General features: G+C 29.6%; 1 protein-coding gene across 1 annotated transcript in view; it reads left to right on the top strand.

The window, feature by feature from the left end:
* The first annotated feature begins 716 nt into the window (after positions 1-716).
* The window catches only part of TER94 (Transitional endoplasmic reticulum ATPase TER94), a 30,683-nt gene continuing 9,920 nt past the window's right edge, over positions 717-21,479 (top strand). The window contains exons 1-11 of the mRNA XM_014437471.2: positions 717-871; positions 1,299-1,404; positions 9,142-9,395; positions 9,515-9,707; positions 9,783-10,017; positions 12,740-12,873; positions 13,615-13,863; positions 13,963-14,127; positions 14,743-14,865; positions 14,968-15,180; positions 20,523-20,706. Of these exons, the coding sequence (XP_014292957.1) occupies positions 855-871; positions 1,299-1,404; positions 9,142-9,395; positions 9,515-9,707; positions 9,783-10,017; positions 12,740-12,873; positions 13,615-13,863; positions 13,963-14,127; positions 14,743-14,865; positions 14,968-15,180; positions 20,523-20,706 (1,873 nt within the window). The 5' untranslated portion in view covers positions 717-854. The remainder of the gene's footprint in view (positions 872-1,298; positions 1,405-9,141; positions 9,396-9,514; positions 9,708-9,782; positions 10,018-12,739; positions 12,874-13,614; positions 13,864-13,962; positions 14,128-14,742; positions 14,866-14,967; positions 15,181-20,522; positions 20,707-21,479) is intronic.

Below are 21,479 nucleotides of genomic sequence, written 5' to 3'. Positions count from 1 at the left end.
AATGTATAAAACAATTTAATTAAGCGCTTAACACTAGTAACTAGTAACTAACTAGTAAAACGGTTAATATCGTTATTTAAAGTAAAGTAAAGTATTTAAAATAGAAAGTCAGTGGAGCAAAGGAAATATTGACAAGATATCTTTCGCCAAATATAAAAATTTATGGGTTGTATGCCAATATTACCTTTCCTACATTGACTTTCTATTTTAAATTTATTGAATAACGATATTAATTAGCAAAAGCATTGTTAAGCACTTAGTTTTTTTTGTTTAGATCTTATTAAAACGGCCACTGATGATCACTGAAATTCCTATCTACGTGGCAGAACATATTTTTAATTATTAGATTGTTTTGTTTTTTTCAATCGCTTTCGATAATGACCTTTGTGCATACCTGATAATGTATTGTTGTTTCGAAATGGACAATAATTTCCATTATCAAGCTAAATTTAAGATTGCTTTCTATTTCTGAAACAATTTATTTTCAATTAAAAAAAAATGGTCTTTGTTGTAAAACAGCAAATATGACTTTTGATTGATTGATGTAACATCGTATCATCAATATAAAATATAACCCATTGGTACTTTTTCATTAGTAATTAATCCGCTTATCTTTTATTATATTAAAGGAAATAAAAGTCAAAATGGTAATTGATTAAAATATTAGTGTACATAAACATTAATATAACAGGTATTGCCAAAAGCCGGCTAATCAGAGAACTACAAATCATTTTCGCTGCATAACCTGCGACTCAACTCAGGAGGCTTTATTATTTCGTCTTGCTACTCATCGTTAGTGTTGGACATTTCATTGACCTTTTCTTGTGTTTTGAGTCGTTTGTTAATACTTATAAATGGCTGATTTGAAAAGGTATAGTTTATTATTTTATTGTTTATTATTCTCAATGTGACTGTAATTAAACTCAGATAAATATTTGTTTTAGCATCTTAGTATCATGCTTACTTACATCCATAATTGTTTTCATTAATCTATTTCACATTTTAGCAGGTAAAAGGTTATTTAATGATATATGTGTAGCCCATGTTTTGTATAAAGTATTATTAATTCTATTTATGTTTCTAAAATCCATATAAATGCATAGTCATACTAATAATACAACCTCAACACTGCTATCCCTTAAGGTGATATATAATTATTTTCTATGATTTAGTTTCATGTGTTTTGGTTTATGAAATTAATTTTTAACCTCTCAATTGACTAGTTTTTAAAGAAGCTTAAATGTTACTTTAATTTTGTTTTAGAATTGGTGTTTTTTATATTTTGAATTAATTTTTAGTAATGAAGATTTGTCTACTGCAATCCTGAAAAAGAAAGATCGGCCCAATAGATTAATTGTTGAAGATGCAGTCAATGATGATAATTCTGTTGTTGCCCTTTCACAGGTATGTGATAAATTGTATTTTATTATATATTTAGATGAGGTAGTAGTCAGAATTTTACTACTTATATTTTGTTTGTTATGCTACTCTTAAGATGTGATTATTGTTTGAAAACAATAATTAATATTATCCATAATATTATAATTTGGTTTTGTATGTAAATACTTTTCTTATTTACCAACCAAGATTGGTTTAATAGAAGATTCTCCCTGTATCTTTTAGTTAGTTATTTTGAACTCTCTAATACCGAAGTGCAAATGGTTGTTCCTCAATAAAATATGGAAAAATGTAGAGGTTATCCTAAGTTATTGTGTCTTTGATACTTAATTTTATTAGTTATTTTGAACTCACTGGTGCAGCAGTCCTCAAACTTTCTCTCAACTTGGGGAAAATATGTGATGATTATCAGTCTTGTGTCAAGCTCCATATTTTATTTTTATTGTTTTTTTTATTTATTGTTGAATATTGCTAATAACATGCATTTATAAAAAATAATGTTGGCTAAAAAAAGTATTGACTATATTTTTATATAATCATTTAATAAAAAATGAACTATGTTCACTAAATGTAAAATTCCATTGATCAAAAATAAAGTACCTAAGTCAATGCCAACTTAAGCATTTCATTTCATTGTCCATTGCTTCATTATTTAAATAATATGTAAAATAATCTCATAGTTTAATAATCTATTGTGAGTACAATAACTAATTTAAATGATGAAATATAAGACAGACGTACGGGCTTGTAACATTCAACTTCTTGTAAAATGGGGAAAACAAAACAATGATGAAGATTACTAGAATTATATGGTTGATATGATGGTATGAATAATTTACTGTTTTGAAACAAATGTGCTTATTTATTATTAATTAATCATTAGATTATTTACATACTTGGAATAAAATTATATATAATTTTATTTTAAACTCGTCCAATGGCAATAATCTATGGAAAACACCAGTCACTGGTTGGTGAATTGGTATTGGTGTAATGTGGTTGTTGGTAAATTGGTACACACGCATACTCATATTTAAATATTTCTATTTTACTCGATTCTTTTTTTTAAGGAAAAAGTTTCTATTTATAATCTTAAACATTTTCTTGTGACTGGTTAAGTTGGTTAAAATAAATAATTTAATTTCTATCCATTTTAGTCTCAACATATTTTATTTTACTTATAAGTCCGTCGTTTCAGCCAATCCGGCCATCCTCAGGGAGAATCTTAATACAATTTTGGAACTAAATGATTTAAAAACTCAACTTCATGCAGGCTATTCTGCCCAAGTGAAAACAATTTCTAATTGGTCAATTTTCACATTAAAAACAAAAATTAAAATTCATTTATCAGTCACTATTTGTTAAAACTTTATCACAACAATGTTGAGACTAAAATGGATAGAAATTAAATTATTTATTTTGAGAAAGTTTCAGTATATGATACAAGGATTAGTAATGTTTCAAAGATTTTTTTTTTTTGTTAATTGAAATATAACTTATCATGTTTTTAGATGAATAAATCTCACCTCTACGATTAGTAAGAATGAAATGTAATTTATTTTATATAATTTATTCTCTGAGCTTTTAAATTGATGGTCAACTTATCACTATAAGCCATATACTCTTTGTTAATTTTAAAGATGCAGTTGGTGTATATATCTGATTACATTTTTTAATACTTATGTATTAGTCTTTCATTCTTAAGAGTGTCAAAGATTTTGAAAATGTTATGTTTTCATCACATAAATAAATAAATTTAAATTACATTTCAGTACTTCCAATTCCTACTATAAAAATATCACACTTTAAATAAACAAAAATCCTGTTTCTCTAATTAACCCTTTGTTACATAGTGATGCCTACGGGCATCATATTCCATTTTAACCCCTTTCATGCCATGGTTAGATTTAGCAGAACTATTTTAAGTTTCCACCAGCACACAATATGCTTCAAAGGACCTGTTTTTTATTTTAATGATTCAAAAATATAAGGATTTTATCTTCTAGAATTTATTTAACAAGATTCAAAAAATCATGTGTCAACAGGTTAAATACCATTGTAATAAGAAGAACAAAAAATTAGTTGCACTTCAATAAACGAAATATTTAATAGTTGTATGTATAGTTTTGTGACAGAAAAAACTTTAATAAATACTTTTCAAATTTTTTTTGTGTTGTAGGCAGATTCTAAATTTTTATCGTTTTTTGTGATGTAAACAAGGAGAAAAATAATAGAACTTGGAAAAAGATTTTATTGTGTGAACATTAGAGGAAATATTTTTTAATATTGTCGTATAGCTTTGCATTCTGTCACAGTTTTTGATTTGACAATTGTCAGTGGACTAATGCAGTACCAATTTTTTCCCACCCAATGAATCAAACATTATGATTTTAGCTGGTATTTGGTTATAGAACAGAGTTTTTCAATATTCGGCAGTGTTTGGGTGCTAGTTAGTACAAAGATTATCAATTAATTGTTTGAATTAGTTATACATTTTTTTTTTCTCTTAACTCCAAAATATTAATATTTTTTTTCATTTTTCTATTACATTATTTTTGACTACATTTGTGAGAAAAATTATTCCAAGGTTTTAAAGCCTTAGTCATCTAAATTATTTTCAGTATAAACATATATATATATTTTTAAGTATAGGTATATAAGTTAATACTCACCCTGTAATTCAGATATAAGCCACTCACTATTTTTCATTGTCTGTCATATTGTTTCAATTTATTTATTTATTTTTTCAGTTTTTTAAACACTACTTGCATATCTTATATTATACATATCTTCTTACCTACATGATATTATATTTCATCTTTCACTGTTTTCAATCTAATTCCACGATTATCAATCAATTAAATTTTTTTACTATTCAATTATCAGTTATCAATTTTTTATCATTTATGATTCAATTCAATATTTTGTACAATTCCAAATTTGTTTGTATACTATTCCTTTTCAATTGTATGTTTCTCTAAATGTTGTTGTTATCTCTTTTGTTCTATAACCCTGATGAAGACCTGAAACTCAGGTCGAAACGGCATAAAATAAATAAATATGGTTTTGTTTATTTATGTTGTTCTTTGCTGACCGCACCCCCCGACAAACTTCTCCAATCATTAATCTACGGTCAACTATCTACACCTCATTAGATTATATCTCTATTATCTAAGATTTTATAGCTATTTTCTGTTAACAAATTCTCTTGTACGCCACATCCAACTGAGAAATAAAAGTAGAGAAATAGATAGTTCATGCAAATGCAATTCAAGAAGTAGAACAGAAAAAGGATACAATTGCATTACAACCACAGAAAAAGTATGAAAAGCTTTATGAATAAAAAAAACTGAAAATAAGTTTAAAGAGAAAAATAATATATTTCAAACACAATATTCTATCGACTATCATTCTGTTACAAGTACTTTCGCCGAATTATGGAATAAAAATTCATCATGTGAAGGTCATAATGCAAAAAAAAAAATTATGTATGGTAATTTGGAACTTGTATAATGTGCAGATGAATGTTATCAACATTGTTGCAGTAAATTAAGTTCGGTACAATTTGGAGGATGATGCTTTTGATCTTTCAAATATTCGCTATAAAAATGATTTCTGAATGCTGTACAGTATTCTCAGACGATTAGATATAAAAAATTCTGTGGTGAATTTGGATTAATTTCCAACGATGTCAGCATCCAGGATGATCAACTCTATCAAACTGTTGAAGAAGTGGGTGATGTAAATATATTTTCAGAATCCTGTAAACTGTGCACAGAAGGAGACATTTCTTAGTGAATTTGTATATTTTTGGACTACATGAATATTTGGTACAGTTCTGCTGCCAATAACGGGATTTCCCATGTCCATAATTGGTGTGAATAGAACATTATGGATTATTGTCATTACCTCAAAACTATGATTTGTTTATTATGTTACGTTGGATTAAAATAATGGATTGTTGATCAATCAAAAATTCATTGAATAAAAAAAAAAATTGTCAAAAAATATGCATTTTGCTGATAAAAAAACCTCAAGATCTTTCATTAAAATGTCAATAACTGGTGCACTCACACTATATACTCTTCACATCATATATATATATATATATATATATATACTGTTTCTCAAAAATATTGATTAATCAAACTTTGTGTCATTAGAAGTATCAGGATTTTAACTAATTGAAGAACCATATAATATTGTTTACTTAATCTTTTATATAAAAGGAATTCATTATAAACATACAGAAACAACCTTGAGAGATTGTAGTAAAGGTGCTGTCAAAAATAAAATACACAGTAAATATTTTTTTGCTGTTTTTAGTGTGCTAATGGTTGGCAGTGCACAATTATTTTCAGTGTGGTTTATTTGTAACTTCCTCTTCAACCAGCATCTCCTTCTTTTACTTTCACTCAATGTTTAATTTAGATATTCCCCGGTGTAAAAGTGGGGGGATATTACCCAAATTAATTATTATGTGCTGGTATGGCTGGTTTGAATAAAGTACTACTTATAATTTGCTGGTAATGATGGAGTGGACTGTATTTATAATAAATTGATATCATATGCTTTTAAAATAAAATACCTCTATTATCTCTTTATAAGTTTTCTGAAACCATTTACTGTATGGTTTGAACAATATGGTTAGTTTGTTAGTGATAGCTTTGGTTTCATTACATTAATGGATTTAAATATTACATATTACTTGTTTGATATTCTCGAGGCTTGAAGGTTGGTTCTGGTGTGAATATAAAGATGAAATAAGGGTTCCCTCTTGGTTCTTTCTCCTCATCCTCCTGCCACTGCCGCCTCTCTCGCCTGAGTGTAAGGTTTTACTCCCTTATAACTTATAAGAAGAGACCTTGAAGAGTTCTGTCTCTTTCTTCACCTGTCCAGGTCAAGATGGCTACTCTATTGGTTCTAACCCCTTTGTTGTGGGGACCAAGATGGCTGCCCAGGTCTCCTACCACTTATCTTTGCCACTAGATGGCATAATGAATTTCAGTTCAGAAGTGAGGGGGCACCTTTCTTAAATACTCAATGATACCTACACAGTTAAAAATAATAAAATTATGTGTATAATCTTTAACTTTCTTGAGACTGGTTAATTTTGTTTAAATAAATAATTCAATTTTTATCTATTTCTGTCTCAACACATTTATTTTTCTTATAAGTCCGACGTTTCGGCCAATCCGGCCATCCTCAGGGAAATCTTAATACAATTTTGGAAGTAAAAATATTTAAACACTCAACTTCTAACAACAAGGTTGTGATAAAGTTTTAACAAGTGGCTGTGATAAATGAATTTTAATTTTTGTTTTTAATGTAAAAGTTGACTAATTAGAAATTGTTGTTGTGACCTGGGCAGAATAGCCTGCATGAAGTTGGGTGTTAAAATATTTTTAGTTCCAAAATTGTATTAAGATGTCCCTGAGGATGGTCAGATTGGCCAAAACATCAGACTTATAAGAAAAATAAATGGATAAAAATTGAATTATTTATTTAAATAAAACTATGGTTAATTAATCAATATATTCTTGTCTGACCAAACATTTATCCCTAAAATTTTTCTTGTTAACATACCTAATATCTGCTATGAATTTTACTTAATTCTTCCTGTAGGATCGTATTGAGTTGTTAATCACAATTTATTTATATTCCAGTCTATTTCACCCCATAATATTTAAATGCGATTAAGGTTTTGTTATTGTGAAAATTTTATTTTAATTACTTTTTTCTGTTTGACTGATTCCAGGAATTCTTGATATAATATTAATGAGAGTTCAAGGGTTTTATATCATTCCTTTTTCAAAATAGAAATTAGTTTTTATTTGTGAGAAAATGTCTTGTATTTTGGTACCAGTAGTTTTTATATGTTTGTCACTGTTTAAAGGATTTGATTAGAAGCAGTACATTACGAAGCAGGAGTTTTAAGAGTCTAGCTGAATCAGGAAGGGTAGAACTATTGTTACCCTTAGAAATGGCACTGCACCAGTTTCTAAAGCTATTAAAACTGGTAGTGTACTGCATGGCTCCTGGCCCTCTGGAGCAGCATAAAAAATTATTTTTACTCAGTTTTGATCATATCCCCATGAAACTATTAAGGCCGACCCCTAGGTTCCCCCTCCCATAAAATTATACTTTTGTTTAGTGTTTATTACTGGTTATTTGTATTTTTTTTTATTTCTTAATTAATTCAATATTCATCCTATAATTGTTCTAATATATGGAGTAATTTCCCTTTTATTACTATAATTTGTAGATCCTTTGATGATATATACATATATATATATAAATAGATTTCAGTGACTGATTTTTAACTAGAAGAAAATTAAATGTTTTAGTTTATAATTATAGTTTTTATTTTGTTATTATAAACAGTGTTCTAAGTGATGAATTTAAAGTTGCTGATCATTTGTTCAGTTAATGCTTATTAGAGTGCTACCAATGGTTAGTTTCTCTACACACCTGTATCACTCTATTTTGATCTTACATCAAATTTACTTAATGTGTTTGTATACATATACAGTTGTAAATTGCAATAAATTAAAAAATTTAGCTTAAAAACAAGATTCTTCTTTTATCCTGGATATTTATAAATTTAGGCTTCCCCTTCACTATCTCTTTCACAAGATAATATCAGCTCCTGTTTTGTTTTTAATGAATCTTTTATGATCATCATGTTAAACATTTAATTTATGTTCTTTTTAGTTAAATAAGTTGTATTTCTATTTCTCTTGTAAGTTAGACTAGTTGTTGACTAGAGATAATTCATTAGTTTTCCTGTAGATGGTATTTTAATATTGCCTTTTAATTTCTATTCTCTTTATGACATTTCTGAGGATCATAGTATCGTCACAATATTTTAACCACTCTCATTAGTAGTACATGATTATCAAATTATGTTGCTATTAGAGCTTTTTCTCTAAGATTTTTAGTTTATTATCTGTATGAATAATCTTCCTTAAAAAATTTGTATTCAAGAAAATATTTTTACTATACATTTTTGTATAAAACAATGTATGGGAAACATTATTCACATAGATAGATTATCAATTGAAATTTGTCAATATCTTCCAATTAATATATATTATATAGAGTTTAGAATTTTATTTTGCTACAAAAGCAAGTTAGTGGGAACACTCATTTTTCTGTAAAAATCCATGTAGTTGAGGGATGATAATTTCGAACACTGTTGTTTGTTAAAACATAATAGCATTATATTTTAATACAGGTTATTCCATCATAAATGAGTATTAAGATACATATTTTTATATTTAGTTTAGTTATTATTTAGGTAATAGACATTTCTCCTAACCTTAATAACTGTATGCCATAAATCATCTTTAAGGTCTTACTAATCTGATTAGGTATTACCTTATCTCTTGTGTTTATCTTCCCATTGTTTATTTTGTGAACAATTTAATGCAAGTGCTTGAATTGATCATCTTTTGAATTCTGAGAATTGGCATCTTTATCAGTCGATGATCAATATGTTTGTGTTAGTCGTTAATTAAATTTCGTACTATCTGTATGGTGTTCATTTTCATTAATTAGTTTAATATTGGCTATCATTTTATTCTGGCTTCATACTGATCAGTGTATTTATCAGAGTTTGGATTACTGACACTTTTATTTTTTATTAGTTTAGTATGAGTAGGCCATTATTTATTCATCTGTTTAGTTAATTAGATTAATTAAGTGATAAAAGTAATTTTTGTGTTATGTTTTCTTTAACAGGCAAAGATGGATGAACTTCAATTATTTCGTGGAGATACTGTGCAGCTTAAAGGGAAAAGAAGAAAGGAAACTGTTTGCATAGTATTATCTGATGATACCTGCCCTGATGAAAAAATTAGGATGAACAGAGTTGTTAGAAATAATCTAAGAGTTCGTTTGTCAGATATTGTTTCAATTCAAGCATGTCCTGAAGTTAAGTATGGCAAAAGAATACACGTTTTACCTATAGATGACACTGTTGAGGGATTGACTGGGTAATTTTTTTTCTCTACTGTTCAGCATTTCAATATTGTTTGTCATTTATATATATGTATTATATAATACATAATTATAATATTATATACATATATTACAAATATTATTCTCTCCTTAGGAATCTGTTTGAAGTGTTTCTTAAACCATATTTTCTGGAAGCATATCGTCCTATTCATAAAGATGACACATTTGTTGTCCGAGGTGGTATGCGTGCTGTAGAATTTAAAGTAGTTGAAACAGATCCTGCTCCTTATTGTATTGTAGCACCTGATACTATCATTCATTGTGAGGGTACTCATATCAAGAGAGAGGTAAAATATCGCTAATATGTTTGTTATTGTGTGAACAAAGAGTGGATTAATTTTGTATCCATTACCTTTCTTCAGGAAGAAGAGGAAGCTTTAAATGCTGTTGGATATGATGATATTGGAGGCTGTAGAAAACAACTGGCTCAGATTAAAGAAATGGTTGAACTTCCTTTGAGGCATCCTAGCTTATTCAAAGCAATTGGTGTTAAACCTCCTCGTGGAATATTACTTTATGGACCACCTGGCACTGGTAAAACATTAATAGCACGTGCTGTGGCCAACGAAACAGGAGCATTTTTCTTTTTAATCAATGGTAAGTTAATCGATTTTTAAGTAGATTTCCTGTGCTTTTGAATCCTTATAATAAAAATGCATTTCTTTATACTCTTATGAAATGAAATAGACTTTTATTTATGCAATAAATTAAAATCATACCAAATACAATATGTAAATATTTAAAGAAGATAGAGAGAATTGTCATTTGTCATAAGTTTCCTCTTCTGGTAGTTCGGATAAAGATCTACTTCTTCACACAATGGCAGAAGTTCCTTCATCATTTCTCTTAGTTGTTCCATGCCTTTTGCAAAGAGCACAATATCATCTGCGAAACGTAGGTTGCATCATGTTTTAATTAGTGTTATTTTTTTGATTTATACTTTTGTTTATGTACTTACAACAAAAGTAGTTTCGAATTATCTATTTAATAACAGAGGAGTAGGTAGGTATTTCAGTAATTACGAAATAAAACAGCTGCCTATTTATGAATTATATTAGTTGTATTAAATGTCATGGAACAAGGTACTAAAGTACAGTAGGAGCAAGTTTATAGATACCTATTTTAATAGTAATTGGTTATCAATGAATATTTGTTAAGAATTATGGAACTAATATTTTTTACCTCTAGCTGTAAGAGAGAACGCATGACCATTATTAATAAAATTTTGATACCTTACATGATTTCTATTATCCAGTCCTGAGACTGCCACAAGTTTTTTTATCTATTGTACTAATAAATTTTCTATCATCTGTAATATATACTAGGTAAATTAAAATTGAAAGTATTTTTAAATTATAAATGACCAATACAATACAATAATGATGAGAGATAGTTGACCTTAGATAAATTATATGAGGAGAAGATGGTTGGGGGATGTAGTCAAAAATTCTTATTTGTGTTATATTTTAACCGCCTCCCAACCATCTTCTCCTGACCAATACAATAGTTTTTATCAATGTTATTTATAGTTTCCGAATTGATAATGGCCTAATTACATTTTAATAAAGAATATTAAACAATTTAAGTGTCCAGAATGTACATGTTCATACCCATAAAACCGATTCAGAAATATTAAATTAAATGTTCTATCTTAATATTGAAATTATGGATTTTCTATTGTTTTGTTAACTTCAATGATTTGTTATTAACCAATCTTTGCTAAAGCTTTTATTCAAGTTGTTCTTTTTATAAATTCGGTTGAACCTAATAATAATTTTGGTTTTAACTATTTAGTAGGAAGATAGTCCAAGTGGCAGTCAATAAAGGTATCAAAATAGTAAAAAAAAAAACTATTTATTGTTAACCAACATTTTGCCCCACTTTGCAGGGCTTCGTCAGGTCTAAATGAAAGAACAAGATTCAAACATTTTAGAATTAACCGAACATTAAAATAAAATATTCCAAAAAATTGATGTTTTTAAAGTATATAAAAAAATATTAACAGCAATATAAGAAAGTACACATGTAGGTAGATTGGAAACAAGTTATTAAGAAATATGACCAGGTGTGATAGAATTTATAAATATGGTAAAGAGGTAGGTTTAGAAGGTAGAACAAATAGGTGAAGTGGATATGGTATAGGTCAGGTGTAGTCATATGTAAAAGAAGGATATTAAGAAAATTGATACAAGAGAAACAATAAACACAGGAGTAATAACCTGTCTGATTGTAGTACAGAGGACAACTGAGAGAGAAAAGGGGGAAACATTAGGTTTAGAAATGTGTCTCCCACCTTAGCTAGGGTAAGATTTTTTATAATATATGTATTGGTAAGCTGGCAGAAACATAGTGAATGGGTTTGATTCCCAAAACCTGTTAAAAATGTTTAGGTAGGAGTTCTTTAGAAAGTGATAGCTGCCTGGCCTAGAAAACTTAAGATGAGATTGTGGGGAGTTATGTGCAGTTGGCACAATATCTTTATAAACCAAGAATCAGTGAATTCTAATTAATGATTCAATTGGCATTTTATTTTTCAAAGACTAACCACTGATTAATCATGTATTTTTTAATTTTATTGTAATCATGTATTTTTCAATTTCATTCTCCTAGTAATTATAAATGATTTGTAATTATATATGTTCTTTACACTATGACAGAGGAGGTATGTGTGAGATAAAAAGAAAAAATGGATGTATAGGTGGATACTGTAAATTATTATAGGCATACCACCACTTGAACTTTTTGGACAACTCTCGAAAAGATAATGAACATCTACTGGAAAGTCAGCCTAAAGCACCTGTCTAGCATCCTTATATCTCCACACAAGTGTTCTAGACCATTAGATTGTGACACCGTTAGTTACAGGATCACTATCTAATCACCTCCATGCTTCTCATAAACTCTATTCACCTACATGAGGGTGTTGCTGCACATCTATTTTCCTTCCATTTTTCAATACACCAGCACTCCTAATGAGCTCTTATAATAATATGCACATATAGAAAAAAAAAAAAATAGGTCCTCACATAGTAAAACTTAAGTAAGTTTCCACTTAAAATAGTCTAATATTTTAATTAATTTCTTTACTTTATTTCTCCAAACTTCATTGCCTTGGTTCACATTATTTTATGGAAATAGACGTTTTAATCAGTGTGCTGTTAAATGTTCAACTGAGAGTGTAACTTTCTACTGAGTACAATCAATTTTCTTGTTAGTATTTAGAAGTGACTTCACTTATTTCTTCTTAGTAAATTCTCTAGTACTTTTTTTTTATTTGGGGGCGGAATATGAATTATAATGTTTTTTAATTTATCCTCAGGCCCAGAAATTATGAGTAAATTAGCTGGTGAATCTGAAAGTAACCTGCGTAAAGCATTTGAACAAGCCGAAAAACACGCTCCTTCCATCATTTTTATCGATGAACTAGATGCTATTGCTCCAAAACGAGACAAGGTATTTTATGTAGATTTTTTCCTTATTCATGAACTTATACTCTATTTTATGTGATTAACACTTGAAGCATGGGTTTAATTCAAATTGTTGTTTTAGTTACCCAGTTATTGAAAAAAAAAAATCACTTTTTTTATTTATGGGTTATGCCATATAAAATTATATAAGGCTTGAACCTCTATGTTTCAGATTTTATATGTATGCTTATTGCATATAGTTTCATTTGATATGTAACTTTATAATTTCAAAACAAATAATATTTACTTATTTTTGAAATTTTGAAAAACATAAAACACCATGATTTTTTAATTGTTCTTCTGGTTTATATTAGATTTGTGCTTCATTTCAAAATAGGGCCATGAGTAAATAAAATTTAAGAAAATTGTTTTTTCTATATAGTAGAGGGATGTTTTAGAGCTCATTTTAAAGCTTTGTTGTATGTGCTTTCATCTGATATTTAACATGACAACCTCAAAGTAAATAAATCATTTTTCTCTGTTTTAAAATTTTGGGAATATCAAAAACACCATATAATTCCTACATTTTTGTTAAAAGACTGGTTATTTAGTACACTAATACAATTTATTTAAGAGATTAATACAATTTTGGTTTAGTACACTGTCAGGAGAATGAGCAATTGAGGTTCAGACCTTGGGTGATTTCATCTGAAATGGCCCTTATAATTGATAAATTCATTGATGAAGAAAAACTCTTTGATGTCTCAATTTTAATTGTATTCTCTAGACCCATGGAGAAGTAGAACGAAGAATTGTCTCACAATTGCTTACTTTGATGGATGGGCTTAAACAAAATTCTCATATTATTGTTATGGCTGCTACAAACAGGCCTAATTCAATTGATGCTGCTCTTAGACGTTTTGGACGATTTGATCGTGAAATTGATATTGGTATTCCAGATACTACTGGACGTTTAGAAGTTCTTCGAATTCACACAAAAAATATGAAACTGGCTGATGATGTTAATTTAGAACAGGTTAATAATTTTTACCTTAAAAATCAAATCGCATTAATTTAATTAATGTTATAGTAAGATGTTTAGTTTCAAACATTAACTTATGCGTAAAATTTTTAGATTGCAGCTGAAACTCATGGTCATGTTGGTGCAGATTTAGCATCTCTTTGTTCAGAAGCAGCTCTTCAACAGATCCGTGAAAAAATGGATCTAATTGATTTAGAAGAAGACCAAATCGATGCCGAAGTACTGAATTCTCTTGCTGTTACCATGGATAACTTCAGGGTAAAACTTCTTTTCTGTTCACTTTTAGAAGTTTTTTCTATATTATTAGTAATTTTCTGTTGTTTAATTAATCCTCCAGTAATATGTTTTATTTAGTTGAAATGTTGTTGTACTAAACATATTATGGGTATTATTTACCAATACTTATTCTTTTTATTAGAATGTTATATTAAAATTAACAATTTGGTGAAGTAGCAGTGTGCATTCACATCCTCAGTTATTATTTTTTAATTGTGTACTGAAATGAATTTTTTAATTCATTATTACAATACCTACCGATTTCCTAATTTAAAAACTTGAAGAATTTTTGAATACATATAAATATTTTCAAACTGGGTTATTTATTTAATATGATTTCTTTGTTTTCTTGTACTCGATCTTTTTAGATTTTCAAATAGATGATGTTATTTTTAAAATATGTACTAATTGTAATTAAATTTGTATCATTTTTAAAATTCTTATTAAGTGTTATTACATGTTTACACAACCAAGATTTCTAATCAGTCTGTTAAAATATGACTTATTTTTAAAATTCTGTTATTGAAGATTGACTGCTATTCATTTCTAAATTTTACTTATAATTTGTTGTGCTATAATAATTTTTTTTTTTTCTAGTATGCTATGGGTAAAAGTAGTCCTAGTGCCCTTCGTGAAACAGTGGTTGAAGTTCCTAACATTACTTGGGATGATATTGGTGGTCTAGATAATGTTAAGAAAGAGTTACAAGAATTAGTTCAGGTATTGTTTTTATTGAAAATTGGTCTTTTTTTCTTGCTAAAATTTGTTTATTCTTTGCCTTGAGTGTTACCTTGTTATCTAATTTATAGTTATATTTTCTAGTATCCAGTTGAACATCCAGAAAAGTTTTTGAAATTTGGAATGCAACCTTCACGTGGTGTTCTATTTTATGGACCACCAGGTTGTGGTAAGACTTTGTTGGCCAAAGCTATTGCAAATGAATGTCAGGCAAACTTTATTTCAGTTAAGGGTCCTGAATTATTAACTATGTGGTTTGGAGAATCTGAAGCTAATGTTCGTGATATTTTTGATAAGGTTTGTGTTTTACACCACTCTATCCAAAGTATGTAAGATATTGTTTTATTTCATCAGATATTCATTAATAATTATACACTAGAATACCATTTCTTATGATTATTTTTACTTTCTATTAAGTCTTTTGACCACTTTTAAATATCTTTTAATCCAGCTCTTAATATTTCTCATGTTAGCTGTGGTATGAAACGCTGAGGTCTGATGCTAAGCCTGCTCTTTAAAACAACACTCACAGTTAACTGAAACACCTAATTAATAGGTGGGTGGTCTAGAACTATTGTTTTTTGAGGTACTTGAACAGGTTTCCTTAAAGTTGATGCATAAAACTTCACAAACTTGTGAAGGTATGATACGTCAGGCTCAAGAGTCCGATACCGCACCTTAATAATAAAATTACTTTTTAGTCTAGTTAACAAACTTTGTTTTTTGGTGTATCGAATCCAAAGTTTAGGTTTGCCACCTCTTCATGTACCTAACAACAAAACAGGAAAAGAAAATTTTGGAAGATTTTTTGCATATATCTGGGAAATTAAGCATTTTTCTAAGGTAAACATTCTATACAAAATTAAAGTTACCAAAATTTCCAACAAAATACTGGTGTTAAATCTTTTAACTAGAAAACTAAACATGAGGATGAATATTGCATACAAAAAGGAATATGTCCAACCTGTGATGCCACCAGATTGTGGTAGTAAAAGTTAATTTTTTAGTTTTCCATGAAAAACGCAAATGGACGCAAACTGAAACGAAAAAGAACGCAACTCCTAACCAATATGGTGTAACAGGGAAGGGAGGAATTTCTTGTAAATTTGCGGACTTTATGCCACACATCAGCTGACAAGGTAAAAAGAGTTTATGGAACTAATATATTTTTTCCATGACTCCGCCTTACTTTGTTAGAATATATTTCTACATATAGCCCGGTGCTTTTTATATTCAATAAAGTTTTCTGACGTTATACATTTGGTGAATTTTTTATATGCCTAACGATGTTCTGTAATAGCCTTTTTATACCTATCATTAAACCAAGGGACAAGCGGTCTTCTTGGGGATCCCGAAATCATCATATTGATTCCTTAGCATCTTTTATAATGCTGTTAGTAAGAGCTTTACAACTTCTATCAGTGTCCATATCTGATGGTTGAATTTGTGGTGGTGAGGCAAGGTACATAAAAAGGGTCCAATCAGCTCTTTTTAGCACCCTATTATGGTCATTGCCGTAGAAATCAGTAAGAACTGTCCAATCCATGGAATTATACAACGTTGGACTGCAGAGGGTAAGATTCAGTGCTGAACAAGTCCCATAGCTTGAGCTAAGGAAAATATGTTCCCCTGTGTTAAGTAGGAGGAGATTAGTGTTATCCATGAATCTTTCTATTATTTTACCCCGCATTTTGTGAACCTCAACATGGCGAACGAGCATTCATGTCCCCCATAAAAAGCACAGGTTGTGGTAATTTATTAAATATGTCTATGAGGTGTTGGTCTTCAACTAATCCTGTTGCAGATATAGGTTACATACTGAGAAGGTAATACTCATATGGGTTTTAACTGCTATAGCTTGGAGATGAGTATTTATTTGGATCGGTTCGGAATTAACTAATTGGTTTACGGCAAGAAGTACTCTGTGATGGCCATGATTTGTATATGGCCCATCTTTTCTATATATTTTTGTATTTCTTTTGTCATGATTTGAAAGATTGGTTTCCTGGAGGGCTATACAAAACGGATTTATATCTCTAATCAGAATCTTAAGATCATTAAAATGAGTTTTTAACCCATTACAGTTCCATTGTAATAATGATATAAAAATAAAATAAAGGAGAGAAAAAAATTACTTTACATGAATAAAAAGAGAAATTTTTTAGAAATTGATGAAGTAGACATTAATGATGGTTAAAAATTGGTTTAGTTCAGAATATTTTAGACAAATAAAAATTTAAAAAAAAAAATGAATATATAAAAAATAAAATAAATAAAACAATAATAATAAAAATTATATAGAAATTTTGTAATAAATATATAATCAGTTTTAAAACAGAAAAATGTGAAAGTAAATATTGACTTTACTTATTAATCGTGTTCCATTTTTTCTTGGCTCTGTTTTACTTCTTGTTCTTCTTTCTTTAACTTTTGTCCATTCTCCTTGTGACTCATCTTGACTATCGTGGGGAACAGAGATTTCGTTTGTAGTGGATATTTCCGAAGAGGTAGACTTCAGAAAATCTGGAGGAGGTTCAGCCTCCTCAATCTTGTTCTGTTTTCGAGTGGAAGACCGTGATTTTTCATGGACTTTTTGAGAAAGGGTTGGTGGAGTACTGGAAACAGAGGTAGAGGGAATCATGGGAGCAGGAGATGTTAAAGGGAATCATGGGAGAAGGAGAGAGTAAAGGGAATCATGGGAGGAGAGGGTAAAGGGAGAGTCATGGAAGAAGGATAGGGTGAAGAGGGAATCATGGGGGGAAGGTTGGGTTATGGTGGGGGGTTCATAGACCACAGTTAGAGTGCGTCAACTGGCCTCAGAGAACTTCTGATTATTTCTGTTTGTACGCTAACTCTAACAGTTTTTTTTATTTTTAACTATGTCAGAAAAAGTTAATTGTGTGGGTAATGGATATATTAATTCATATTTTTTCTTAGCTGCTACATAGGTAATTTCTTCGGTCTCCTGTATAGTCTTAATTTCTTTTTCCTTAATGAAAGTTGGACACGTTTTTGAAAAAGACTCGTGCTTCTCGGAGCAATTTACACATTTTAAATGTCTATTTTCCCCACAGTAACAACAAAGTGGATTGTTTTTACATGTTGTTTTTGTGTGTCCAAATCGTTTACAGATGGTACACCTAATTGGGCTTCTAATATATTGTTTTACAGTAATATTGTAAAATCCTATTTTAATTTCGCACGGAATAGTGGGTTTATTAAATGTTATAAAATAATTATTACTATTATGTTTTTCGTTATTTTTAAAATAATTTAATCTTTTAACCTCTTCTACATTTTGTGCTTTCAATTCTTTTATTTCATCTAGTATACAACAATTTAAATCGGGACACCTCATGACACCTTGGCTCTGGTTTAACTTCCCATGCGGCTCTATTTTAATCGGGACTTTATTTAACATTGTTCTACATCTTAGTAGTTTTTCTGATTGTATATTTGCAAAAACTTCGATTAGGAGGGTTCCATCTTTTAATTTTTTAGCAAATTTTACCTCTCCGACCAAATTATTTATACTTTTATTGATAAAAAATGGCAAGATTCTTTTGAAATCCAACAAATTTTCATCTTCATCCATTTCGTCTCTTTTTATTATGAGAAATCTTTTATGTCATTTATTTTAGTATTATTTGTTTTAAATTTGGCTTTCTTCCGTTTTAAGGGGGGAAACTCAGACATACCGTCTGATTTTATGTTTAATAATTTAGATCCAAAAAAAAAAATAATAATAATATAAAATATATATATCAGCTTAAAGAACAAACTAAACAAAGAAATATACTTTGTATACGGAAATATTTGACTTATACATTTTTACTTCTGAGGTAGTTATGAACAATATCCAGTGTGCTGAAAGTATTCATGATTAATCATTAAAAATACTGTTTTATTCGTTACTTATGTATACCGAGTTGTATTTGTATTCACCTAAAAAAAAGTGGTTGACGATTGAAAACAGTATTTATGAGAAACCGAATACTTATGTACAGATGTATTCACAAATACATTTTCAGTGAATACTTCCCAACTCTGCCTTAACAACAAAGAAGGAGACTTTTGAATGTGAAAACCTTTTTTTTAGTTGGTTAGGGAAGTGACTTAATGTCGAACATTTTGCTATCTGAGCACTGAATTCATCCTACCATAACAAGAGTTACCGTAATTTTAAATTCTGCTTTGTTATTCAGTGTTCTTGCTTTAAGCATTTATTAGCCTACTCAATAACAATGATATCTTTTGTTGATTACACAGCTTCTTAGCCAAAAATTGTGCTTCATGTTATTTTTTAAAAGTTTTATTCAAGAACACCGATATGCACTGAATTGGCTGCATTTAACTCTTTCTGGTTATGGATTTAACCTCCTACTTATATCCAAAATTTATTTGCTTGGAATTCCATCTTTTTTCCTCCTTTGAATTCTCCATACAGATCTCCCCGAACCTGTACTATACATTCGGCATTGCCCATTGTAAGTTTTACAAGATGGATAAGCTTAACAGGTACATTGAGGTCTTTCATTGTCTGATACAGAGCCTTACGTTGCATGCTGTCATAAGCACATTTAAAATCAACGAATAGATGATGCGTCTGTATTTGGTCTTTTGTAGACTTACATGTAAGAAAGCCGCACTGATTTCCCCAGAACTCTATATGCGGTAGTAATCGTTGGTATAGTATATTTGAGAAAATCTTGTAGGCTCATGGCAGTAGAGATATGCCTCAATAAATATTAAATTTAAGATCTCCCTGGTAAATAGGGCATAAAACTGTCTTACTCCATGATTTCTTCTGTCCAAATTCCAACAAGATTTTGTAATGCTTGGAAAAGCTCATCTCCCCCTTTCTGGAATAGCTCAAAAGAAAGTTTGTTAAAGCCTGGTGCTTTATTGTTTTTAGCCTATCAATTGCCTCACACAGTTCCTTTTCATGTGGGGGCTCGAGGCCATCTTCAGGGATTTGAGTAAGGTTCATTTTTTCCCATTGAACCTCTTGTACCCGATTCCCATTGAGCAAGTGATTAAAATACTTGTTCCATCTTCTTAGCATTTGGGTTTTATCATTTAATAGAGATCCATCCGAGTCCTTACAGGTTGAAATTCGAGGTTTGAACGGCTTTCGACCGGTTCACTTTTTCATAGGACTTTTGGCATTCATTAATGCTCCTCAATATCTATTTCTTCTAGCTCTCTACTTTCCCAGTTTCTTTTTTTGCGTTGATGGATGCACCTTTCTTCTCTTCGCTGCTGACGATAAATATCAGCTGATGCTTGGGTACGTTTTTTCTGAAGCCATGAGTGTGTAGGTTTCATTCTTGTGTTTAGTGGCCTGGATACACTCCTCGTCAAACTACGGTGACCTATTCTGTACTTGGTGGGGCCAATTACTTCTTCTGCTGCATCACGGATAATTTGTTCATACTTAAGTTTATGAAATTAGGATATTTCAAAGTAAAATATATACAAAAAAATAAGAGAGATTAGTAATGTATTTAGTGGTGGGTATAAATAATATTTAAAAAAATCATGTTAATTTGAGACAAAGAGGTTAAGGTCTCTCTTGATTTCATATGCCCTTAAGATATAGTTATATAAATTAAAATATGGTTATGGAATTATTTTAGGCTAGAGCTGCTGCACCATGTGTTCTGTTTTTTGATGAGCTGGATTCAATTGCTAAATCAAGAGGTGGAAGTGTTGGAGATGCTGGAGGTGCAGCTGATAGGGTTATCAACCAAATTCTTACAGAAATGGATGGTATGGGAGCCAAGAAAAATGTCTTTATAATTGGGGCTACTAATAGACCAGGTAATACATTATAGAACTTCTGATCCTCTAAGTATTTCAACCACTATCCTTTTTACATGAATATGATATTTAAGCCAAGTTACTTACCACTTTTACTTATTTATATGTATATAATATAATTAATAATTAGAAAATTGGATGAATGATAGTTTATTGTGAAATTTTATTATCCTTTTTACATTTTATTATTTTGAATTCCATTAAAAAAATACAATGTCATTTTAATATATATATAACTTATGATCAGACTGAATGTATGTACTAAAATAAAGAGGGTTTGGAGCAGAGTGATAGCACACAGATTCAAGAACAACTGACTTTATTCAAGTACTCATCCGGTATATATAGAAACAGATTAGTTGATAAATGCAAAGGTTCACTAAGCCTACTACTAACTTAGTTCTTATCATTGTTTATAGCTTGCACACAGCTCACTCTCTCCCTCCAGTTGCTTCGTATGTAGGAACTCCAACAAACAAACAAAACAAAAAAAGAAAATGAAACTGGTACACTGTCATAACATAAGAAATAAAAGACTCACTTGTTAAACTATACTTATCCTAAGACTCAGAAAGAAAATACAGAAAATCGAAGATACATTAACTTAAGGTATATAGATACAAAAAAAACCTAGAATACAAATGAAAATTAAGTTAACACTTCAATTGTTATGAAAAAACAAAACACACAGAGAAAGAAATTTATTCAATCATGCTCCCCAAATACATCGGGTTGCTACATTACACAGCATACTGATCAATCCGTGATCGGAC

The sequence above is a fragment of the Halyomorpha halys genome, unplaced genomic scaffold (genome assembly GCF_000696795.3).
Source record: "Halyomorpha halys isolate HHAL.00 unplaced genomic scaffold, Hhal_1.1 Scaffold2582.1, whole genome shotgun sequence".
NCBI lineage: Eukaryota > Metazoa > Arthropoda > Insecta > Hemiptera > Pentatomidae > Halyomorpha > Halyomorpha halys.
Note: the sequence above shows the minus strand (reverse complement) of the source record. Positions and strands in the feature narration are given on the sequence as shown.